The 25,939-nt window shown below is 47.3% G+C and overlaps 2 protein-coding genes across 3 annotated transcripts in view; both read left to right on the forward strand.

Annotated features, from left to right (window-relative positions):
* LOC135513465 (perforin-1-like) overlaps window positions 1-1,069 on the forward strand; it is a 2,103-nt gene extending 1,034 nt beyond the window's left edge. The window contains exon 2 of the mRNA XM_064936344.1: window positions 790-1,069. Within this exon, the coding sequence (XP_064792416.1) occupies window positions 790-1,050 (261 nt within the window). The 3' untranslated portion in view covers window positions 1,051-1,069. The remainder of the gene's footprint in view (window positions 1-789) is intronic.
* An 18,563-nt stretch (window positions 1,070-19,632) lies between these two features.
* LOC135513491 (perforin-1-like) lies at window positions 19,633-21,493 on the forward strand. 2 transcript variants are annotated; one of them, XM_064936368.1, is made up of 4 exons: window positions 19,633-19,742; window positions 20,307-20,469; window positions 20,865-20,984; window positions 21,231-21,493. In XM_064936368.1, exons 2-4 carry the CDS (start codon window positions 20,317-20,319, stop codon window positions 21,372-21,374), a joined length of 417 nt encoding a protein of 138 aa, XP_064792440.1. In that variant the 5' UTR covers window positions 19,633-19,742; window positions 20,307-20,316; the 3' UTR covers window positions 21,375-21,493. The 2 variants fall into 2 exon arrangements, with proteins under 2 accessions (XP_064792440.1, XP_064792441.1); XM_064936369.1 differs by having other exon boundaries at window positions 19,637-19,742; window positions 20,311-20,469.
* The last annotated feature ends 4,446 nt before the right edge of the window (window positions 21,494-25,939 follow it).

A 25,939-nucleotide genomic window follows, 5' to 3' on the forward strand; every position in this document is an offset into this window, starting at 1 on the left:
GGTCTCCAGCTTAATGACGAGTTTGTAGGGTACTATGGTGTTAAATGCTGAGCTGTAATCGATGAACAGCCTTCTTACATAGGTATTCCTATTGTCTATATGGGTTAGGGCAGTGTGCAGTGTGCAGTGTGATTGCAATTGCGTCGTCTGTGGACCTATTGGGGTGGTAAGAAAATTGGAGTGGGTCTAGGGTGTCAGGTAGGGTGGATGTGATATAGTACTTGACTAGTCTCTCAAAGCACTTCATGATGATGGAAGTGAGTGCTACAGGTCGATAGTCGTTTAGCTCAGTTACCTTAGCTTTCTTGGGAACAGGAACAATGGTGGCCCTCTTGAAGCATGTGGGAACAGCAGACTGGGATAAGGATTGATTGAATGTCTGTAAACACACCAGCCAGCTGGTCTGCACATGCTCTGAGGACGCGGCTAGATATGTCATCTGGGACTGATAATAATGACGATACTGATTATGGTAATAATGACAATTATAATTATAACACACATCAGCATCATTATCTTCATTTCCATAATCAGTAGTGTAATTATCATCATCACAGTCATCATTATCATAATTTGTATTGTCATTATCATTATCCCCATTACCATAATAAGCATTGGCATATCATCATAATTATCATCATTGCCATAATAAGCATTGTCATTATCATCCACGTCATTATCGTCATTACCATAATCAGTATTGCAATTATTATCATTATAATCAGTATCATTATTCTCATCATCATCATCATTATTGTCATTATCATCACAAGTATCATTATGATTTAGGTGTTTATGGGCTCTGGCTACGGTGGGAAGACAGAGGTAAAGAACAACAACCATGACCCCTGGTGGAAGGAGGACTTCAACTTCTTCAACGCCATTGAGAACAACCCACTGAGGCTGGAGGTGTATGACAGTGACGTGCTCTTCGACGACCTGCTGGGGACCTGCGAGCGCTCCATTAAGATCGGAACTTGGCAACATCAATGTTTCCTGAAGAAGGGAGGGAGCCTGTACTACTCCTACACTCTGGAGCCCCTACAGTAGACACTGTACTACTCCTACACCCTAGAGCCCCTACAGTAGACCCTGTACAACTCCTACACCCTAGAGCCCTTACAGTAGACCCTGTACTACTCTTACACCCTAGAGCCCCTACAGTAGACCCTGTACAACTCCTACACCCTAGAGCCCTTACAGTAGACCCTGTACTACTCCTACACCCTAGAGCCCCTACAGTAGACCCTGTACTACTCCTACACCCTAGAGCCCCTACTGTAGACCCTCTACTACTCCTATACCCAAGAGCCCCTACAGTAGACCCTGTACTACTCCTACACTCTAGAGCCCCTACAGTAGACCCTGTACTACTCCTATACCCAAGAGCCCCTACAGTAGACCCTGTACTACTCCTACACCCTAGAGCCCCTACAGTAGACCCTGTACTACTCCTATACCCAAGAGCCCCTACAGTAGACCCTGTACTACTCCTACACCCTCTTTAGTAAACCCTGTACTATTCCTACACCCTAGAGCCCCTACAGTAGACCCTGTACTACTCCTATACCCAAGAGCCCCTACTGTAGACCCAGTACTACTCCTACACCCTAGAGCCTCTACAGTTGACTCTGTACTACTCCTACATCCTAGAGCCTCTACAGTAAACCCTGTACTACTCCTACACCCTGGACCATAGAGCCCAGTAGACCGTGTACTACCCCTACACCCTAAAAGCGTACAGTACACCCTCGAGCTCATTAGACCCTTTCCACAGAGTTAAGACAACATTTACTACTGATAGTCCTATATCCAGTAGAGGCCTCTTGTTATCTCCAGCAACGTCTGGTCACATGGTCTCTCTCCTCTTATCTATATTTACAACAACGTCCCATTTCGGACCCCTCATCTGTTACATGGATTTCTAATTCTCCTCAAACTGAGCTGAAAAACCGTCCTCCCCCTGACCTCATCCTCAGGCTCATCATAACAGACTAGATTCTAGAACATTGAGCAGAACAAAACTCCACCTCCACCTTACAGTTAGTGTATTGTATTTAGTGTCTACACTGATGTCTTCCTCTCAGTCTCCCACTTTGTGTATTTAACTGATTTGGGAATAAATCAGATCTCAGGGGATCAGGGACCATGCATGACAAACAGTACACCAGATTTAAGACTGTCCATGCACCAGATTTAAGACTGTCCATGCACCAGATTTAAGACTGTCCATGCACCAGATTTAAGACTGTCCATGCACCAGATTTAAGACTGCCATGCACCAGATTTAAGACTGCCCATGCACCAGATTTAAGACTGTCCATGCACCAGATTTAAGACTGTCCATGCACCAGATTTAAAACTGTCCATGCACCAGATTATAGCTGTCCATGCACCAGATTTAAGACTGTCCATGCACCAGATTTAAGACTGTCCATGCACCAGATTTAAGACTGTCCATGCACCAGATTATAGCTGTCCATGCACCAGATTTAAGACTGTCCATGCACCAGATTTAAGACTGTCCATGCACCAGATTATAGCTGTCCATGCACCAGATTTAAGACTGTCCATGCACCAGATTTAAGACTGTCCATGCACCAGATTTAAGACTGTCCATGCACCAGATTTAAGACTGTCCATGCACCAGATTATAGCTGTCCATGCACCAGATTTAAGACTGTCCATGCACCAGATTTAAGACTGTCCATGCACCAGATTTAAGACTGTCCATGCACCAGATTTAAGACTGCCCATGCACCAGATTTAAGACTGTCCATGCACCAGATTTAAGACTGTCCATGCACCAGATTTAAGACTGTCCATGCACCAGATTTAAGACTGTCCATGCACCAGATTATAGCTGTCCATGCACCAGATTTAAGACTGTCCATGCACCAGATTTAAGACTGTCCATGCACCAGATTATAGCTGTCCATGCACCAGATTTAAGACTGTCCATGCACCAGATTTAAGACTGTCCATGCACCAGATTTAAGACTGTCCATGCACCAGATTATAGCTGTCCATGCACCAGATTTAAGACTGTCCATGCACCAGATTTAAGACTGTCCATGCACCAGATTTAAGACTGTCCATGCACCAGATTTAAGACTGCCCATGCACCAGATTTAAGACTGTCCATGCACCAGATTTAAGACTGTCCATGCACCAGATTTAAGACTGTCCATGCACCAGATTTAAGACTGTCCATGCACCAGATTTAAGACTGTCCATGCACCAGATTTAAGACTGTCCATGCACCAGATTTAAGACTGTCCATGCACCAGATTTAAGACTGTCCATGCACCAGATTTAAGACTGTCCATGCACCAGATTTAAGATTGTCCATGCACCAGATTTAAGACTGTCCATGCACCAGATTTAAGACTGTCCATGCACCAGATTTAAGACTGTCCATGCACCAGATTTAAGATTGTCCATGCATCAAATTTAGCAACATACAACTGCTTATTTCCAGTAAACGTCACCATAAAACATTGGTTCTGTGTCTGTTTATCTCGTGAACTGCAGTAAAGAAGTTGACCTCTTGTCACTATGATTGTACTGTTATGCTCCTTCTAGCTCTGTGTCTGATTGGCTCTCTCCAACTGTCACTTCCGTGCTCACTCTACAATGGCATCAATTAATAAAAACTAGATTCACTGCACAGGGCTTTCAGTCTCTCTCATATTTTTTTAGTTGTGTTGAAATGAGGCTCACTTACATGAAGGTCTGTTAGAAAAGGAACACAATTCTTAGAGAATAACAAAAATAAAAGGAAGTGATTTAAAGCTATATTAGTGTGTTTTTACAGTTGGGACACAAATACCTGGGTCTTCCTGTTTCACTATTGGTTCTATTTTAGGGCAGTTGAAAAGTTTGAAAACAAAGAAAATATATAGCATGTCCCCTGCAAAGAATGTTTATTTGGGGTTATGACAAAGTAAGAAAGCAGTAACAGTATAGAGCTAATTTAGGTATTTAATTAAGGAACCAGACCAGATGTACAGATACCAGACTCTTCTTGTGCTGTGAGGAAACATGTTTTAAATAAATGAAACAATGTTGGAACGAGGCGTACCAAACACATTTTAGGCCAGCTTGAACAATCACAGGTGTGGAACAAAGTGTTGCCGTGGGAATACGTCATGATGACACATGATAAGTCACTCAGCTATTAGTCCCTATTTGTGTTCCAAATGGTACCCTATTCCCTATGTAGGGCACTACCCACTCTATGGGCCCTGGTCAAAAGTAGTGCACTATATAGGGAATAGGGTGCCGTTTGAGGTGCAACCCTTGTAAAGAACTAGTAACCTCCCCTTTATGGAAACATTGGACTGGCTGTGTCTGAAAACATTACTGGCTGTCGAAATCCTTGCTTCCTCCCTCCTTGTTTCCTCAATCCATCTCAAATCGCTTCAGAGGAGATGAGTGGATCCAACGTCCCTCCCTTGGTTGTCATCCTCCAATGAGCTTTGAGAGGAATTGATAAAAAAAACAGGGAAGCAAGGATTTGACAGCGAGCAACGTTTTCCTCACTCTTTGAAGGCTGTGGATCTAGCCTTCAAAGAGTTTATTCAAAATCCTGGCCTTCATTCCATCACCATTAGAGGTTTATACTATTTGTAGGTGTTGCTGTTATTTGGCAACGCAGACTGTTATCTCATTGGTTGAGGCATCACTGAGAACAAGTCACCTGTGGAGTGTCATTGCATTTCTGTGTTGGGGGAGAGGGGGTGTATGTTGAGGGTGTATTGTGGATACACGGGTGAGGTGTTTACAAACAGTGAGAGGGCATAGGAACAACCATCAGTGGTTGGTTTTCGAGACAGACAGACGCTCATCTCCAGACTCTACAGAACACAGGTATTATGACCTTTTAGGAGTCATGTAACGAGAGTTTACTTTATAATGTATTATATTTGAAAATGGACATTATGTAAAGAACTCACTGGGCAAAAACTGGTTGAATCAACGTTGTTTCCACGTCATGTCCTGATATATCAAGTCTTTCCTCTCTTCTTCTGACCTTTTCTATCTTTTCATTTGTTCCTCTTCTCTGTGAAGATGGTTAGTGTTTTCAGGTTTATATTTTCTCCTTTCTTTCATCTCCCCCTCTCTCTCTCTCTCTGCCTCTCTTCTCTCTTTCTTCCCCTCTCTCTCTCTCTCTGCCTCTCTTCTCTCTTTCTTCCTCTCTCTCTCTGCCTCTCTTCTCTCTTTCTCCCCCTCCCTCTTTTTCTCTCTGCCTCTCTTCTCTCTTTCTTCCCCTCTCTCTCTCTCTCTGCCTCTCTTCTCTCTTTCTTCCTCTCTCTCTCTGCCTCTCTTCTCTCTTTCTCCCCCTCCCTCTTTTTCTCTCTGCCTCTCTTCTCTTTTTCTACTCCTCCCTCTTTTTCTCTCTGCCTCTCTTCTCTCTTTCTCCCCCTCCCTCTCTTTCTCTCTGCCTCTCTTCTCTCTTTCTACCCCTCCCTCTTTTTCTCTCTGCCTCTCTTCTCTCTTTCTACCCCTCCCGGTTTCTCTCTCGCACTCTCTCTCTGCCTCTCTTCCCCCCCTTCTCTCTCCTAGTTATCTTCCCTCCACAGATCAAGCCCTATCTGACTGAGAGACACGTCCTCCTCCTCTCTTCTGTGGTGCCTGCTGGTGGTGTGTGTTCTGGCTGTGGTCCAGATCTATACAGCAGAGGAACGTAAGGTCCCCAAGGTGTTTTAAACCTCCGTGCCACTGACCTGCACAGCAGCCTGCTAGCGATCCCTGATGGCTACGTCGAGGTAAATCTCTCCTCGCCTGAGTCACCTGTCCACCATGATAGCTGATGTGTGGTGATCTGTCTGGCGCCATATGTCTAGGTGGTGGATAAGGTAATATTCCAACCACTTACCATGTATAGCCCTTTGAGGATCTGGAAAAAAAACTTTATATAAATCTATCATTATTTTATTATTATTATTATTAAAGGGATAGTTCCCCCAAATGCATTGATTGCTGGCTTACCTTGTCAATAGACTGTTTACAGGACAAGGAAACAGTCAAGATTAAAATGGTTGTTGACCATGAAATACATTATGTGGTCTCTGGGTGACCCTCTGAGGTTAGGGGTCACCATGAATTAAAAAATAATAATTCACCTTTATTTAACCAGGTAGGCCAGTTGAGAACATGTTCTCATTTACAACTGCGACCTGGCCAAGATAAAGCAAAGCAGTGGGACACAAACAACACACATAGTTACACATGGAATAAACAAACGTACAGTCAATAACACAATAGGAAAGTCTATATACAGTGTGTGCAAATGGCATAAGGAGGTAAGGCAATAAATAGGCCGTAGTGGCGAAGTAATTACAATTTAGCATGGTAACACTGGAGTGATAGATGTGCCAGAAGATGATGTGCAAGTAGAAATACTGGTGTGCAAAAGAGCACAAAAAAAGGATATAAAAACAATATGGGGATGAGGTAGGTTGGATGGGCTATTTACAGATGGGCTGTGTACAGATGCAGCAATCGGTAAGTCTCCAACTTCAGCGATTTTTTTAAAAGCAGGACTCCCTGATTCTCCTGAACCTTCGACCGGTGGCTGTAACTCAGCTAAAGGCCAGTCCAAGTGATAAAAGTATCTATGGTTCTCTAAGTCATTTTGTGATTTTGGTGAACTATCCCTTTAAGGTGAAGGTGCAGCTTTGCGGGGAGGACAGAGGTGAAGAATGACCGATCCGACCCCTGGTGGAAGGAGGACTTCAGCTTCTTCAACACCAATGAGAACAACCCTGTGAGGTTGGAGGTGTAAGACAGCAACTCTACGACCTGCTGGGGACCTATGATCGCTCCATCAAGAACGTAACTTGGCAGCATAGCTGCTTCCTGAAGAAGGGCGGGACACTGTACTACTCCTACACCCTAGAATCTAGGGTGTAGGAGTAGTACAGGGTCCACTGTAGGGGCTCTAGGGTGTAGGAGTAGTATATGGTCTACTATAGAGGATCTAGGGCCTAGATCCTCTATAGTAGACCATATACTACTCCTACACCCTAGAGCCCCTACAGTGGACCCTGTACTACTCCTACACCCTAGATCCTCTATAGTAGACCATATACTACTCCTACACCCTAGAGCCCCTACAGTGGACCCTGTACTACTCCTACACCCTAGATCCTCTATAGTAGACCATATACTACTCCTACACCCTAGAGCCCCTACAGTGGACCCTGTACTACTCCGACACCCTAGATCCTCTATAGTAGACCATACACTACTCCTACACCCTTGATACTCTACAGTAGACCCTGTACTACTCCTACACCCTAGAGCCTCTACAGTAGACCCTGTACGGGTTGAGTATAGAGGGGAAGTGACAGACCAGTGGTTGGTAACAGGACGGGTTGAGTATAGAGGGGAAGTGACAGACCAGTGGTTGGTAACAGGACGGGTTGAGTATAGAGGGGAAGTGACAGACCAGTGGTTGGTAACAGGACGGGTTGAGTATAGAGGTGAAGTGACAGACCAGTGGTTGGTAACAGGACGGGTTGAGTATAGAGGGGAAGTGACAGACCAGTGGTTGGTAACAGGACGGGTTGAGTATAGAGGGGAAGTGACAGACCAGTGGTTGGTAACAGGATGGGTTGAGTATAGAGGGGAAGTGACAGACCAGTGGTTGGTAACAGGACGGGTTGAGTATAGAGGTGAAGTGACAGACCAGTGGTTGGTAACAGGACGGGTTGAGTATAGAAGGGAAGTGACAGACCAGTGGTTGGTAACAGGACGGGTTTGAGTATAGAGGGGAAGTGACAGACCAGTGGTTGGTAACAGGACGGGTTGAGTATAGAGGGGAAGTGACAGACCAGTGGTTGGTAACAGGACGGGTTGAGTATAGAGGTGAAGTGACAGACCAGTGGTTGGTAACAGGATGGGTTGAGTATATAGAGGTGAAGTGACAGACCAGTGGTTGGTAACAGGACGGGTTGAGTATAGAGGGGAAGTGACAGACCAGTGGTTGGTAACAGGACGGGTTGAGTATAGAGGTGAAGTGACAGACCAGTGGTTGGTAACAGGACGGGTTGAGTATAGAGGTGAAGTGACAGACCAGTGGTTGGTAACAGGACGGGTTGAGTATAGAGGGGAAGTGACAGACCAGTGGTTGGTAACAGGACGGGTTGAGTATAGAGGGGAAGTGACAGACCAGTGGTTGGTAACAGGACGGGTTGAGTATAGAGGGGAAGTGACAGAGCAGTGGTTGGTAACAGGACGGGTTGAGTATAGAGGTGAAGTGACAGACCAGTGGTTGGTAACAGGATGGGTTGAGTATAGAGGTAAAGTGACAGACCAGTGGTTGGTAACAGGACGGGTTGAGTATAGAGGGGAAGTGACAGACCAGTGGTTGGTAACAGGACGGGTTGAGTATAGAGGTGAAGTGACAGAGCAGTGGTTGGTAACAGGACGGGTTGAGTATAGAGGGGAAGTGACAGACCAGTGATTGGTAACAGGACGGGTTGAGTATAGAGGGGAAGTGACAGACCAGTGGTTGGTAACAGGACGGGTTGAGTATAGAAGGGAAGTGACAGACCAGTGGTTGGTAACAGGACGGGTTGAGTATAGAGGGGAAGTGACCAGTGGTTGGTAACAGGACGGGTTGAGTATAGAGGGGAAGTGACCAGTGGTTGGTAACAGGACGGGTTGAGTATAGAGGGGAAGTGACAGACCAGTGGTTGGTAACAGGATGGGTTGAGTATATAGGTGAAGTGACAGACCAGTGGTTGGTAACAGGACGGGTTGAGTATAGAAGGGAAGTGACAGACCAGTGGTTGGTAACAGGACGGGTTTGAGTATAGAGGGGAAGTGACCAGTGGTTGGTAACAGGACGGGTTGAGTATAGAGGGGAAGTGACAGACCAGTGGTTGGTAACAGGACGGGTTGAGTATAGAGGTGAAGTGACAGACCAGTGGTTGGTAACAGGACGGGTTGAGTATAGAGGTGAAGTGACAGACCAGTGGTTGGTAACAGGACGGGTTGAGTATAGAGGGGAAGTGACAGACCAGTGGTTGGTAACAGGATGGGTTGAGTATAGAGGTGAAGTGACAGACCAGTGGTTGGTAACAGGACGGGTTGAGTATAGAGGTGAAGTGACAGACAAGTGGTTGGTAACAGGACGGGTTGAGTATAGAGGTGAAGTGACAGACCAGTGGTTGGTAACAGGACGGGTTGAGTATAGAGGTGAAGTGACAGACCAGTGGTTGGTAACAGGACGGGTTGAGTATAGAGGGGAAGTGACAGACCAGTGGTTGGTAACAGGACGGGTTGAGTATAGAGGTGAAGTGACAGACCAGTGGTTGGTAACAGGACGGGTTGAGTATAGAGGTGAAGTGACAGACCAGTGGTTGGTAACAGGACGGGTTGAGTATAGAGGGGAAGTGACAGACCAGTGGTTGGTAACAGGACGGGTTGAGTATAGAGGGGAAGTGACAGACCAGTGATTGGTAACAGGATGGGTTGAGTATAGAGGTGAAGTGACAGACCAGTGGTTGGTAACAGGACGGGTTGAGTATAGAGGTGAAGTGACAGACCAGTGGTTGGTAACAGGACTGGTTGAGTATAGAGGTGAAGTGACAGACCAGTGGTTGGTAACAGGATGGGTTGAGTATAGAGGTGAAGTGACAGACCAGTGGTTGGTAACAGGACTGGTTGAGTATAGAGGTGAAGTGACAGACCAGTGGTTGGTAACAGGATGGGTTGAGTATAGAGGTGAAGTGACAGACCAGTGGTTGGTAACAGGACAGGTTGAGTATAGAGGTGAAGTGACAGACCAGTGGTTGGTAACAGGACGGGTTGAGTATAGAGGGGAAGTGACAGAGCAGTGGTTGGTAACAGGACGGGTTGAGTATAGAGGGGAAGTGACAGACCAGTGGTTGGTAACAGGACGGGTTGAGTATAGAAGGGAAGTGACAGACCAGTGGTTGGTAACAGGACGGGTTTGAGTATAGAGGGGAAGTGACAGACCAGTGGTTGGTAACAGGACGGGTTGAGTATAGAGGGGAAGTGACAGACCAGTGGTTGGTAACAGGACGGGTTGAGTATAGAGGGGAAGTGACAGACCAGTGGTTGGTAACAGGACGGGTTGAGTATAGAGGTGAAGTGACAGACCAGTGGTTGGTAACAGGACGGGTTGAGTATAGAGGTGAAGCGACAGACCAGTGGTTGGTAACAGGACGGGTTGAGTATAGAGGGGAAGTGACAGACCAGTGGTTGGTAACAGGACAGGTTGAGTATAGAGGTGAAGTGACAGACCAGTGGTTGGTAACAGGACGGGTTGAGTATAGAGGGGAAGTGACAGACCAGTGGTTGGTAACAGGACGGGTTGAGTATAGAGGGGAAGTGACAGACCAGTGGTTGGTAACAGGACGGGTTGAGTATAGAGGGGAAGTGACAGACCAGTGGTTGGTAACAGGACGGGTTGAGTATAGAGGGGAAGTGACAGACCAGTGGTTGGTAACAGGACGGGTTGAGTATAGAGGTGAAGTGACAGACCAGTGGTTGGTAACAGGACGGGTTGAGTATAGAGGTGAAGTGACAGACCAGTGGTTGGTAACAGGACGGGTTGAGTATAGAGGGGAAGTAGCCTACTCCAGCTAGCCTACTCCAGCAGTACTGTATCATTTCAATCATTTTAGTCAATAAGATTCTTGCTACGTAAGCTTAACTTTCTGAACATTCGAGACGTGTAGTCCACTTGTCATTCCAATCTCCTTTGCATTAGCGTAGCCTCTTCTGTAGCCTGTCAACTATGTGTCTATCTATCCCTGTTCTCTCCTCTCTGCACAGACCATACAAACGCTCCACACCGCGTGGCCGCGGCCACCCTAATCTGGTGGTCCCAGCGTGCACGACCCACGTGGAGTTCCAGGTCTCCAGTAGCCTCTGGAACTGCCGATCTGCGGCCAACAAGGCAGAGTTCATCTCAGCCTATGCCTCCCTCCAGTCCCTCGACTTCTTGGCACTGACGGAAACATGGATCACCACAGATAACACTGCTACTCCTACTGCTCTCTCTTCGTCCGCCCACGTGTTCTCGCACACCCCGAGAGCTTCTGGTCAGCGGGGTGGTGGCACCGGGATCCTCATCTCTCCCAAGTGGTCATTCTCTCTTTCTCCCCTTACCCATCTGTCTATCGCCTCCTTTGAATTCCATGCTGTCAGTTACCAGCCCTTTCAAGCTTAACATCCTTATCATTTATCGCCCTCCAGGTTCCCTCGGAGAGTTCATCAATGAGCTTGATGCCTTGATAAGCTCCTTTCCTGAGGACGGCTCACCTCTCACAGTCCTGGGCGACTTTAACCTCCCCACGTCTACCTTTGACTCATTCCTCTCTGCCTCCTTCTTTCCACTCCTCTCCTCTTTTGACCTCACCCTCTCACCTTCCCCCTACTCACAAGGCAGGCAATACGCTCGACCTCATCTTTACTAGATGCTGTTCTTCCACTAACCTCATTGCAACTCCCCTCCAAGTCTCCGACCACTACCTTGTATCCTTTTCCCTCTCGCTCTCATCCAACACTTCCCACACTGCCCCTACTCGGATGGTATCGCGCCGTCCCAACCTTCGCTCTCTCTCCCCCGCTACTCTCTCCTCTTCCATCCTATCATCTCTTCCCTCTGCTCATACCTTCTCCAACCTATCTCCTGATTCTGCCTCCTCAACCCTCCTCTCTTCCCTTTCTGCATCCTTTGACTCTCTATGTCCCCTATCCTCCAGGCCGGCTCGGTCCTCCCCTCCCGCTCCGTGGCTCGACGACTCATTGCGAGCTCACAGAACAGGGCTCCGGGCAGCCGAGTGGAAATGGAGGAAAACTCGCCTCCCTGCGGACCTGGCATCCTTTCACTCCCTCCTCTCTACATTTTCCTCCTCTGTCTCTGCTGCTAAAGCCACTTTCTACCACTCTAAATTCCAAGCATCTGCCTCTAACCCTAGGAAGCTCTTTGCCACCTTCTCCTCCCTCCTGAATCCTCCTCCCCCTCCCCCCTCCTCCCTCTCTGCACATGACTTCGTCAACCATTTTGAAAAGAAGGTCGACGACATCCGATCCTCGTTTGCTAAGTCAAACGACACCGCTGGTTCTGCTCACACTGCCCTACCCTGTGCTCTGACCTCTTTCTCCCCTCTCTCTCCAGATGAAATCTCGCTTCTTGTGACGGCCGGCCGCCCAACAACCTGCCCGCTTGACCATATCCCCTCCTCTCTTCTCCAGACCATTTCCGGAGACCTTCTCCCTTACCTTACCTCGCTCATCAACTCATCCCTGACCGCTGGCTACGTCCCTTCCGTCTTCAAGAGAGCGAGAGTTGCACCCCTTCTGAAAAAACCTACACTCGATCCCTCCGATGTCAACAACTACAGACCAGTATCACTTCTTTCTTTTCTCTCCAAAACTCTTGAACGTGCCGTCCTTGGCCAGCTCTCCCGCTATCTCTCTCAGAATGACCTTCTTGATCCAAATCAGTCAGGTTTCAAGACTAGTCATTCAACTGAGACTGCTCTTCTCTGTATCACGGAGGCGCTCCGCACTGCTAAAGCTAACTCTCTCTCCTCTGCTCTCATCCTTCTAGACCTATCGGCTGCCTTCGATACTGTGAACCATCAGATCCTCCTTTCCACCCTCTCCGAGTTGGGCATCTCCGGTGCGGCCCACGCTTGGATTGTGTTCTACCTGACAGGTCGCTCCTACCAGGTGGCGTGGCGAGAATCTGTCTCCTCGCCACGCGCTCTCACCACTGGTGTCCCCCAGGGCTCTGTTCTAGGCCCTCTCCTATTCTCGCTATACACCAAGTCACTTGGCTCTGTCATAACCTCACATGGTCTCTCCTATCATTGCTATGCAGACGACACACAATTAATCTTCTCCTTTCCCCCTTCTGATGACCAGGTGGCGAATCGCATCTCTGCATGTCTGGCAGACATATCAGTGTGGATGACGGATCACCACCTCAAGCTGAACCTCGGCAAGACTGAGCTGCTCTTCCTCCCGGGGAAGGACTGCCCGTTCCATGATCTCGCCATCACGGTTGACAACTCCATTGTGTCCTCCTCCCAGAGCGCTAAGAACCTTAGCGTGATCCTGGACAACACCCTGTCGTTCTCAACCAACATCATGGCGGTGGCCCGTTCCTGTAGGTTCATGCTCTACAACATCCGCAGAGTACGACCCTGCCTCACACAGGAAGCGGCGCAGGTCCTAATCCAGGCACTTGTCATCTCCCGTCTGGATTACTGCAACTCGCTGTTGGCTGGGCTCCCTGCCTGTGCCATTAAACCCCTACAACTCATCCAGAACGCCGCAGCCCGTCTGGTGTTCAACCTTCCCAAGTTCTCGCACGTCACCCCGCTCCTCTGCTCTCTCCACTGGCTTCCAGTTGAAGCTCGCATCCGCTACAAGACCATGGTGCTTGCATGCGGAGCTGTTAGGGGAACGGCACCGCAGTACCTCCAGGCTCTGATCAGGCCCTACACCCAAACAAGGGCACTGCGTTCATCCACCTCTGGCCTGCTCGCCTCCCTACCACTGAGGAAGTACAGTTCCCGCTCAGCCCAGTCAAAACTGTTCGCTGCTCTGGCCCCCCAATGGTGGAACAAACTCCCTCACGAAGCCAGGACAGCGGAGTCAATCACCACCTTCCGGAGAACCCTGAAACCCCACCTCTTCAAGGAATACCTAGGATAGGATAAGTAATCCTTCTCACCCCCCTTAAATGATTTAGATGCACTATTGTAAAGTGGCTGTTCCACTGGATGTCAGAAGGTGAATTCACCAATTTGTAAGTCGCTCTGGATAAGAGCGTCTGCTAAATGACTTAAATGTAAATGTAAATGGGAAGTGACAGACCAGTGGTTGGTAACAGGACGGGTTGAGTATAGAGGTGAAGTGACAGACCAGTGGTTGGTAACAGGACGGGTTGAGTATAGAGGTGAAGTGACAGACCAGTGGTTGGTAACAGGACGGGTTGAGTATAGAGGTGAAGTGACAGACCAGTGGTTGGTAACAGGACGGGTTGAGTATAGAGGGGCAGTGACAGACCAGTGGTTGGTAACAGGACGGGTTGAGTATAGAGGTGAAGTGACAGACCAGTGGTTGGTAACAGGATGGGTTGAGTATAGAGGGGCAGTGACAGACCAGTGGTTGGTAACAGGACGGGCTGAGTATAGAGGGGAAGTGACAGACCAGTGGTTGGTAACAGGACGGGTTGAGTATAGAGGGGAAGTGACAGACCAGTGGTTGGTAACAGGACGGGTTGAGTATAGAGGTGAAGTGACAGACCAGTGGTTGGTAACAGGACGGGTTGAGTATAGAGGGGAAGTGACAGACCAGTGGTTGGTAACAGGATGGGTTGAGTATAGAGGTGAAGTGACAGACCAGTGGTTGGTAACAGGACGGGTTGAGTATAGAGGTGAAGTGACAGACCAGTGGTTGGTAACAGGACGGGTTGAGTATAGAGGGGAAGTGACAGACCAGTGGTTGGTAACAGGACGGGTTGAGTATAGAGGTGAAGTGACAGACCAGTGGTTGGTAACAGGATGGATTGAGTATAGAGGGGAAGTGACAGACCAGTGGTTGGTAACAGGACGGGTTGAGTATAGAGGGGAAGTGACAGACCAGTGGTTGGTAACAGGACGGGCTGAGTATAGAGGGGAAGTGACAGACCAGTGGTTGGTAACAGGACGGGTTGAGTATAGAGGGGAAGTGACAGACCAGTGGTTGGTAACAGGACGGGTTGAGTATAGAGGTGAAGTGACAGACCAGTGGTTGGTAACAGGACAGGTTGAGTATAGAGGTGAAGTGACAGACCAGTGGTTGGTAACAGGACGGGTTGAGTATAGAGGGGAAGTGACAGACCAGTGGTTGGTAACAGGACAGGTTGAGTATAGAGGTGAAGTGACAGACCAGTGGTTGGTAACAGGACGGGTTGAGTATAGAGGGGAAGTGACAGACCAGTGGTTGGTAACAGGACGGGTTGAGTATAGAGGTGAAGTGACAGACCAGTGGTTGGTAACAGGACGGGTTGAGTATAGAGGGGAAGTGACAGACCAGTGGTTGGTAACAGGACGGGTTGAGTATAGAAGGGAAGTGACAGACCAGTGGTTGGTAACAGGACGGGTTGAGTATAGAGGTGAAGTGACAGACCAGTGGTTGGTAACAGGACGGGTTGAGTATAGAGGGGAAGTGACAGACCAGTGGTTGGTAACAGGACGGGTTGAGTATAGAGGTGAAGTGACAGACCAGTGGTTGGTAACAGGACGGGTTGAGTATAGAGGTGAAGTGACAGACCAGTGGTTGGTAACAGGACGGGTTGAGTATAGAGGTGAAGTGACAGACCAGTGGTTGGTAACAGGACGGGTTGAGTATAGAGGGGAAGTGACAGACCAGTGGTTGGTAACAGGACGGGTTGAGTATAGAGGTGAAGTGACAGACCAGTGGTTGGTAACAGGACGGGTTGAGTATAGAGGGGAAGTGACAGACCAGTGGTTGGTAACAGGACGGGTTGAGTATAGAGGGGAAGTGACAGACCAGTGGTTGGTAACAGGACGGGTTGAGTATAGAGGTGAAGTGACAGACCAGTGGTTGGTAACAGGACGGGTTGAGTATAGAGGGGAAGTGACAGACCAGTGGTTGGTAACAGGACGGGTTGAGTATAGAGGGGCAGTGACAGACCAGTGGTTGGTAACAGGACGGGTTGAGTATAGAGGGGAAGTGACAGACCAGTGGTTGGTAACAGGACGGGTTGAGTATAGAGGGGAAGTGACAGACCAGTGGTTGGTAACAGGACGGGTTGAGTATAGAGGGGAAGTGACAGACCAGTGGTTGGTAACAGGACGGGTTGAGTATAGAGGTGAAGTGACAGACCAGTGGTTGGTAACAGGACGGGTTGAGTATAGAGGGTAAGTGACAGACCAGTGGTTGGTAACAGGACGGGTTGAGTATAGAGGGGAAGTGACAGACCAGTGGTTCAGAAGACTTGTGTCGGTTGGGGAAAGTTAGTTGGGCAAATAGAGTAGCCTAGTGGTTAGAGCGTTGGACTAGTAACCGGAAGGTTGCGAGTACAAACCCCCGAGCTGACAAGGTGCAAATCTGTCATTCTGCCCCTGAACAGGCAGTTAATCCAAAGTTCCCAGGCCGTCATTGAAAATAAGAATTTGTTCTTAACTGACTTGCCTGGTTAAATAAAGGTAAAAAAAAAATTGTACGTGTGTAATATGGGTTCATTTAGAAGATGCTGATCCAGCGGGGAAAAATACAACTTACTCACCCACACGTATACATACGTAAGAGGTGTGAAGGGTATTCATATGAACTGTTTAGTGGTCCCTTTGAGGATCATTTGATAACGGTAAGGTTAAAGCACTTTATGTCTGTCTAAAGGGTCTGGGAAACAACGTCTCATTCAAATATCATCGCCACGTTAATCATCAACTTCGTCAATTATTAAATCAAGCTAGGAAAAAAACACAAGGAGCAGATAAACTGACCCCTTCCTCAGCTCCCCCTACACAGCCTCAACCCCCACCATACCCTCAACCCCCACCATACCCTCGACCCCCGCCACAGCCTCAACCCCCACCATACCCTCAACCCCCACCATACCCTCGACCCCCGCCACAGCCTCAACCCCCACCATACCCTCAACCCCCACCATACCCTCGACCCCCGCCACAGCCTCAACCCCCACTACAGCCTCAACCCCCACTACAGCCTCAACCCCAACCACATCCTCAACTCCCACCATACCCTCAACCCCCACCATACCCTCAACCCCCACCATACCCTCAACCCCCACCACAGCCTAAACCCCCACCACAGCCTCAACCCCCACCAAAGCCTCAACCCCCACCACAGCCTCAACCCCCACCATACCCTTAACTCCCACCACAGCCTCAACCCCCAACCACAGCCTCAACCCCCACCACAGCCTCAACCCTCACCACAGACTCAACCCCCACCAAAGCCTCAACCCCCACCACAGCCTCAACCCCCACCACAGACTCAACCCCCACCATACCCTCAACTCCCACCACAGCCTCAACTCCCACCACAGCCTCAACCCCCATCACAGCCTCAACTCCCACCACAGCCTCAACCCCCACCACAGCCTCAACTCCCACCACAGCCTCAACCCCCACCATACCCTCAACTCCCACCACAGCCTCAACTCCCACCACAGCCTCAACTCCCACCACAGCCTCAACCCCCACCACAGACTCAACCCCCACCATACCCTCAACTCCCACCACAGCCTCAACTCCCACCACAGCCTCAACCCCCATCACAGCCTCAACTCCCACCACAGCCTCAACCCCCACCACAGCCTCAACTCCCACCACAGCCTCAACCCCCACCATACCCTCAACTCCCACCACAGCCTCAACCCCCACCATACCCTCAACTCCCACCACAGCCTCAACCCCCACCATACCCTCAACTCCCACCACAGCCTCAACCCCCACCATACCCTCAACTCCCACCACAGCCTCAACCCTCATCACAGCCTCAACTCCCACCACAGCCTCAACTCCCACCACAGCCTCAACTCCCACCACAGCCTCAACACCCATCACAGCCTCAACTCCCACCACAGCCTCAACCCCCACCACAGCCTCAACCCCCACCATACCCTCAACTCCCACCACAGCCTCAACCCCCACTACAGCCTCAACCCCAACCACAGTCTCAACCCCCACCATACCCTCAACTCCCATCACAGCCTCAACCCCCACCACAGCCTCAACTCCCACCACAGCCTCAACCCCCACCACAGCCTCAACTCCCACCACAGCCTCAACTCTCCCACCACAGCCTCAACTCCCACCACAGCCTCAACCCCCACCACAGCCTCAACCCCCACTATACCCTCAACCCCCACCAAAGCCTCAACCCCCACCACAGCCTCAACCCCCACCATACCCTCAACCCCCACCACAGCCTCAACTCCCACCACAGCCTCAACTCCCACCACAGCCTCAACTCCCACCACAGCCTCAACTCCCACCACAGCCTCAACACCCACTACAGCCTCAACCCCCACCACAGCCTCAACCCCCACCACAGACTCAACTCCCACCACAGCCTCAACCCCCACTACAGCCTCAACCCCCACTACAGCCTCAACTCCCACCACAGCCTCAACTCCCACCACAGCCTCAACTCCCACCACAGCCTCAACTCCCACTACAGCCTCAACCCCCACCATACCCTAAACTCCCACCACAGCCTCAACTCCCACCACAGCCTCAACTCCCACCACAGCCTCAACCCCCACCACAGCCTCAACCCCCACCATACCCTCAACCCCCACCAAAGCCTCAACCCCCACCACAGCCTCAACCCCCACCATACCCTCAACTCCCACCACAGCCTCAACCCCCACTACAGCCTCAACCCCAACCACAGCCTCAACCCCCACCATACCCTCAACTCCCACCACAGCCTCAACCCCCACCACAGCCTCAACCCCCACCACAGCCTCAACCCCCACCACAGCCTCAACTCCCACCACAGCCTCAACTCCCACCACAGCCTCAACTCCCACCACAGCCTCAACCCCCACCACAGCCTCAACCCCCACCATACCCTCAACTCCCACCACAGCCTCAACCCCCATCACAGCCTCAACCCCCATCACAGCCTCAACCCCCATCACAGCCTCAACCCCCAAGATCTAAGATCCTGTAGAACAGACAGACAGACAGACAGACAGAGACAGACAGACAGACAGACAGACAGACAGACAGACAGACAGACAGACAGACAGACAGACAGACAGACAGACAGACAGACAGACAGACAGACAGACAGACAGACAGACAGAGACAGACCTTTGTTTGTAGCGCCACAGAGAGAGGAGACAGGGGTATGTTCTGTAGTCAGTGTATATTGTCACTGTGGGAGTGGCTCATATTATAATACCTTAATTGGCTCTGTAGTCTTCTGTACTTCTTTAATACAAAAAGTTTATTAATTAGATCTTGGAATATTAACCACAAGTGGACTCACTGCATTCAAAGTGATTGAGGATAAAACCAAGAGGTTTTACAACTCATCCGGTTGATAGGGCCCTGGGATAAAGCTTCTATTGAACCAGAGACAGTGTTTGTATGTGGCGCCACAGAGTGAGTGATATAACTGTAGTGTGGAAAGGCTTTGTCCTACATTACACCCTATTCACTCTTTAGTGAACTACTTTTGACCAGTAGTGCTCTATATAGGGAATAGGGTGCCATTTGGGACTCAAACATTGTCACTGTAGTCCTTATAATACCACTCTGACTGAAGCAGGTGGCTGTGAGGCGCCTGTTGTCTTCCTATAGATAGTGATCAATGGTATTACTGATGAATTACAGATTCTATGCAGTAATATTTACCATGTCCACCCTTAGCAATGTCCTCTCCCTTACCTAACTATTTATTCACTGGGCTGGCCTTTTGACATTATCTGGAATAGAATTTGTTCAATCAGCACTTCAGATAGTATCAGAACTTGTCGTTACACCTTATAGGCTTCCATATGTCTCTTGGTAATATAAGGTGTGCTCTCATTGGTTATGTCATCACTAAGTAGTCCTACATACCATCTGTGGGTCATCATACAAACCTGGGTGGGGGGAGGGGGGGCTGAGATCTTTATAAACTGCTAGATGGCACAGTAAGGACCATCAGCAGTTGGGTGACTAGAGAAGACAGACGTACAGCTCAAGAATATCCAGGTAAGACATGATCTGTTGTTCTGGTGCTGTTCTACTACCTCTCTCTCTCTCTCTCTCTGTCTCTCTCTCTCTCTCTCTCTCTCTCTCTCTCTCTCTCTCTCTCTGTCTCTGTCTCTCTCTCTGTCTCTCTCTCTCTCTCTCTGTCTCTCTCTCTCTCTCTCTCTCTCTCTCTCTCTCTCTCTCTCTCTCTCTCTCTCTCTCTCTCTCTCTCTGTCTCTCTCTCTCTCTCTCTCTCTCTCTCTCTCTCTCTCTCTCTCTCTCTCTCTCTCTCTCTCTCTCTCTCTCTCTCTTCCTTCATTGACCTCTTAATTCTGAAAATATGTCCTGATCTTTCAACTACATTTGAATGTCTGTAGTGTTATTTTTAAGTTCTTATGGACATGTTTATATCTTCCCCTCCCCTCCTCTTCCCTCCTCTCCTCTCCTCTCCTCTCCTCTCCTCTCCTCTCCTCTCCTCTCCTCTCCTCTCCTCTCCTCTCCTCTCCTCTCCTCTCCTCTCCCCTCCTCTCCCCTGCTCTTCTCTCTCCTCTCCTCTCCTCTCCTCTTCTCTCTCCTCTCTCCCAGACAGTGTACCATGGCCTCTCTCTCTCTGTCCCTGGGACTGCTGGTGCTATGCACCCTGGCTCTTGTACACTGTGACCTGGATGACAGCCATGTCAGGGTGTGGGGCCTTAGTGCCTCCAATCTGAAAGGAGACCTCCTCTCCCAGCCAGACCCCTACGTCAAGGTGAATTGATTAATTTATTTCTTCTTTATTTAACCTGATCAGTCAGTTAATAAATCATTGTGATATAAAATGAGGGACTGACAGGTGGGGAGATAAAACAGAAGTACAGTGATGTTACAGACAGGACAGACATCATAACACAGAAGGACAGAGACACAGCAATAATCAAACAGTAAACAGTAGACAGTCAGCAGTCATTTGTTTGGATATCGAGTAGCCTACAGTGATTGCACGGCCAGGCAACAGGGAGTACAGGAAGGGGATGAACACTCCTGAGGTGCCCCTGTGTTTAGGATCACTGTGGAGGATGTGTTGTTACCCACCCTTACCATTAAAGATCATTTAGTATTAGAAGCACAATAACAATAAAAAAACGACAACATTCTCTTCCTTAGGTGTGGTGCGGCCCAGCCTTCGGTGGCATGACCAGCATTTTGACGAACCAGGCCAACCCCACCTGGCCCGGAGAATTCAACTTCCTAGACATCATCCACAAGTCTGTCCTGAAGCTGGAGGTGAGTTTCCCACCTTACTATGCAAAGCACTTTGAGCACTGGAAAATCACTATGTAAATCCCATCAATTATTATTATTGTGATGATGATGATGATGAAGAGGGACAGGAAGAGAAAGAGACGGAGGAGGAGGAAGAGGAAGAGGAGGATGATGATGATTATGATTGTTATGAATTTGATAGTTATGATTATTATTAACTATTACTATTGTTTTTGTTATTATTATAATAATGTAATTAATTATTAGGTGTGGGATCAGGACGCCGGACCAGATAACCGCCTGGGAACCTGCACCACCACTGTCTACCCAGGAACACACACTGAGACCTGCCACCTGAAGAAAGGCACCGTCAACTACACCTACAGCTACAAGAAGGAACAGGAGCAATAGAATGATGATTAGATTGTAACCTATGACCTTTGTGACCTCGTGTCTGATTGGTTCTCTCACCCTGTCACCCATATATTCTCTTCCTTATAGCATCAATAAAAAAACGTGCTTCATGGCAAGATGTTCTCAGTCTGGTATTATCATGTTTCTGTATTGTTTAATGATGTCTTAGATTGGTCCGTAGAATATTAAAAGTGATAAATCAAAGATTTTTACCATTTGACATTTACCTTTTACAGAAGACCATTATTGTGTTTAAACCTGAGTTTAATATAACTTCCTGTTATTCTAAGATTTGGCCTTCATTCATAATCAGCAGATCAGATAAATACAAAACTTTTGACAATACGGTACATCACAAAACCCTATACAGTTTGGTTTAGAGACATTACTGAGAACCTTATACAGTTTGGTTTAGAGACATTACTGAGAACCCTGTACAGTTTGGTTTAGAGACATTACTGAGAACCCTATACAATTTGGTTTAGAGACATTACTGAGAACCCTATCCAGTTTGGTTTAGAGACATTACTGAGAACCCTATCCAGTTTGGTTTAGAGACATTACTGAGAACCCTATCCAGTTTGGTTTAGAGACATTACTGAGAACCCTATACAGTTTGGTTTAGAGACATTACTGAGAACCCTATACAGTTTGGTTTAGAGACATTACTGAGAACCCTATACAGTTTGGTTTAGAGACATTACTGAGAACCCTATCCAGTTTGGTTTAGAGACATTACTGAGAACCCTATCCAGTTTGGTTTAGAGACATTACTGAGAACCCTATCCAGTTTGGTTTAGAGACATTACTGAGAACCCTGTACAGTTTGGTTTAGAGACATTACTGAGAACCGTATCCAGTTTGGTTTAGAGACATTACTGAGAACCCTATACAGTTTGGTTTAGAGACATTACTGAGAACCCTATCCAGTTTGGTTTAGAGACATTACTGAGAACCCTATCCAGTTTGGTTTAGAGACATTACTGAGAACCCTATCCAGTTTGGTTTAGAGACATTACTGAGAACCATATCCAGTTTGGTTTAGAGACATTACTGAGAACCCTATACAGTTTGGTTTAGAGACATTACTGAGAACCCTGTACAGTTTGGTTTAGAGACATTACTGAGAACCCTGTACAGTTTGGTTTAGAGACATTACTGAGAACCCTGTACAGTTTGGTTTAGAGACATTACTGAGAACCCTATACAGTTTGGTTTAGAGACATTACTGAGAACCCTGTACAGTTTGGTTTAGAGACATTACTGAGAACCCTGTACAGTTTGGTTTAGAGACATTACTGAGAACCCTGTACAGTTTGGTTTAGAGACATTACTGAGAACCTGTACAGTTTAGAGACATTACTGAGAACCCTGTACAGTTTGGTTTAGAGACATTACTGAGAACCCTATACAGTTTGGTTTAGAGACATTACTGAGAACCCTATACAGTTTGGTTTAGAGACATCATTGAGAACCCTGTACAGCTTAGAGACATTACTGAGAACCCTGTACAGTTTGGTTTAGAGACATTACTGAGAACCCTGTACAGTTTGGTTTAGAGACATTACTGAGAACCCTATACAGTTTGGTTTAGAGACATTACTGAGAACCCTGTACAGTTTGGTTTAGAGACATTACTGAGAACCCTGTACAGTTTGGTTTAGAGACATTACTGAGAACCCTGTACAGTTTGGTTTAGAGACATTACTGAGAACCCTATACAGTTTGGTTTAGAGACATTACTGAGAACCCTATACAGTTTGGTTTAGAGACATTACTGAGAACCCTATACAGTTTGGTTTAGAGACATTACTGAGAACCCTATCCAGTTTGGTTTAGAGACATTACTGAGAACCCTATCCAGTTTGGTTTAGAGACATTACTGAGAACCCTATCCAGTTTGGTTTAGAGACATTACTGAGAACCCTGTACAGTTTGGTTTAGAGACATTACTGAGAACCGTATCCAGTTTGGTTTAGAGACATTACTGAGAACCCTATACAGTTTGGTTTAGAGACATTACTGAGAACCCTATCCAGTTTGGTTTAGAGACATTACTGAGAACCCTATCCAGTTTGGTTTAGAGACATTACTGAGAACCCTATCCAGTTTGGTTTAGAGACATTACTGAGAACCCTATCCAGTTTGGTTTAGAGACATTACTGAGAACCCTATACAGTTTGGTTTAGAGACATTACTGAGAACCCTGTACAGTTTGGTTTAGAGACATAACTGAGAACCCTGTACAGTTTGGTTTAGAGACATTACTGAGAACCCTGTACAGTTTGGTTTAGAGACATTACTGAGAACCCTATACAGTTTGGTTTAGAGACATTACTGAGAACCCTGTACAGTTTGGTTTAGAGACATTACTGAGAACCCTGTACAGTTTGGTTTAGAGACATTACTGAGAACCCTGTACAGTTTGGTTTAGAGACATTACTGAGAACCTGTACAGTTTAGAGACATTACTGAGAACCCTGTACAGTTTGGTTTAGAGACATTACTGAGAACCCTATACAGTTTGGTTTAGAGACATTACTGAGAACCCTATACAGTTTGGTTTAGAGACATCATTGAGAACCCTGTACAGCTTAGAGACATTACTGAGAACCCTGTACAGTTTGGTTTAGAGACATTACTGAGAACCCTGTACAGTTTGGTTTAGAGACATTACTGAGAACCCTATACAGTTTGGTTTAGAGACATTACTGAGAACCCTGTACAGTTTGGTTTAGAGACATTACTGAGAACCCTGTACAGTTTGGTATAGAGACATTACTGAGAACCCTGTACAGTTTGGTTTAGAGACATTACTGAGAACCCTGTACAGTTTGGTTTAGAGACATTACTGAGAACCCTGTACAGTTTGGTTTAGAGACATTACTGAGAACCCTGTACAGTTTGGTTTAGAGACATTACTGAGAACCCTATACAGTTTGGTTTAGAGACATCATTGAGAACCCTGTACAGCTTAGAGACATTACTGAGAACCCTATACAGTTTGGTTTAGAGACATTACTGAGAACCCTATACAGTTTGGTTTAGAGACATCATTGAGAACCCTGTACAGTTTGGTTTAGAGACATTACTGAGAACCCTGTACAGTTTGGTTTAGAGACATTACTGAGAACCCTGTACAGTTTGGTATAGAGACATTACTGAGAACCCTGTACAGTTTGGTTTAGAGACATTACTGAGAACCCTTTACAGTTTGGTTTAGAGACATTACTGAGAACCCTGTACAGTTTGGTTTAGAGACATTACTGAGAACCCTGTACAGTTTGGTTTAGAGACATTACTGAGAACCTGTACAGTTTAGAGACATTACTGAGAACCCTATCCAGTTTGGTTTAGAGACATTACTGAGAACCCTATCCAGTTTGGTTTAGAGACATTACTGAGAACCCTATACAGTTTGGTTTAGAGACATTACTGAGAACCCTATCCAGTTTGGTTTAGAGACATTACTGAGAACCCTATACAGTTTGGTTTAGAGACATTACTGAGAACCCTATACAGTTTGGTTTAGAGACATTACTGAGAACCCTGTACAGTTTGGTTTAGAGACATTACTGAGAACCCTGTACAGTTTGGTTTAGAGACATTACTGAGAACCCTATACAGTTTGGTTTAGAGACATTACTGAGAACCCTATACAGTTTGGTTTAGAGACATTACTGAGAACCCTATACAGTTTGGTTTAGAGACATCATTGAGAACCCTATCCAGTTTGGTTTAGAGACATTACTGAGAACCATATACAGTTTGGTTTAGAGACATCATTGCGAACTATGTACAGTTTGGTTTAGAGACATTACTGAGAACCCTACACAGTTTGGTTTAGAGACATCATTGCGAACCCTACACAGTTTGGTTTAGAGACATCACTGAGAACTATATAAGGTTTGGTTTAGAGACATCACTGAGAACTATATAAGGTTTGGTTTAGAGACATCACTGAGAACTAGATAAGGTTTGGTTTAGAGACATTACTGAGAACCCTGTACAGTTTGGTTTAGAGACATCACTGAGAACCCTATACAGTTTGGTTTAGAGACATCACTGAGAACCCTATACAGTTTGGTTTAGAGACATTACTGAGAACGGACCAGCTGTGGGTCTCCATTGCCTCTTGTTGAATGTGTACGGGGGGTTGGTACAGTATTTATACGGGGGGTTGGTACAGTATTTATACGGGGGGTTGGTACAGTATTTATACAGGGGGTTGGTACAGTATTTATACAGGGGGTTGGTACAGTATTTATATGAGGGGTTGGTACAATATTTATACAGGGGGTTGGTACAGTATTTATATGAGGGGTTGGTACAATATTTATACGAGGGGTTGGTACAGTATTTATACAGGGGGTTGGTACAGTATTTATACAGGGGGTTGGTACAGTATTTATACGGGGGGTTGGTACAGTATTTATACAGGGGGTTGGTACAGTATTTATACAGGGTGTTGGTACAGTATTTATACGGGGGGTTGGTACAGTATTTATACGGGGGTTGGTACAGTATTTATACAGGGGTTGGTACAGTATTTATACAGGGGG

The sequence above is a fragment of the Oncorhynchus masou genome, chromosome 25 (assembly GCF_036934945.1).
Source record: "Oncorhynchus masou masou isolate Uvic2021 chromosome 25, UVic_Omas_1.1, whole genome shotgun sequence".
Lineage (NCBI taxonomy): Eukaryota > Metazoa > Chordata > Actinopteri > Salmoniformes > Salmonidae > Oncorhynchus > Oncorhynchus masou.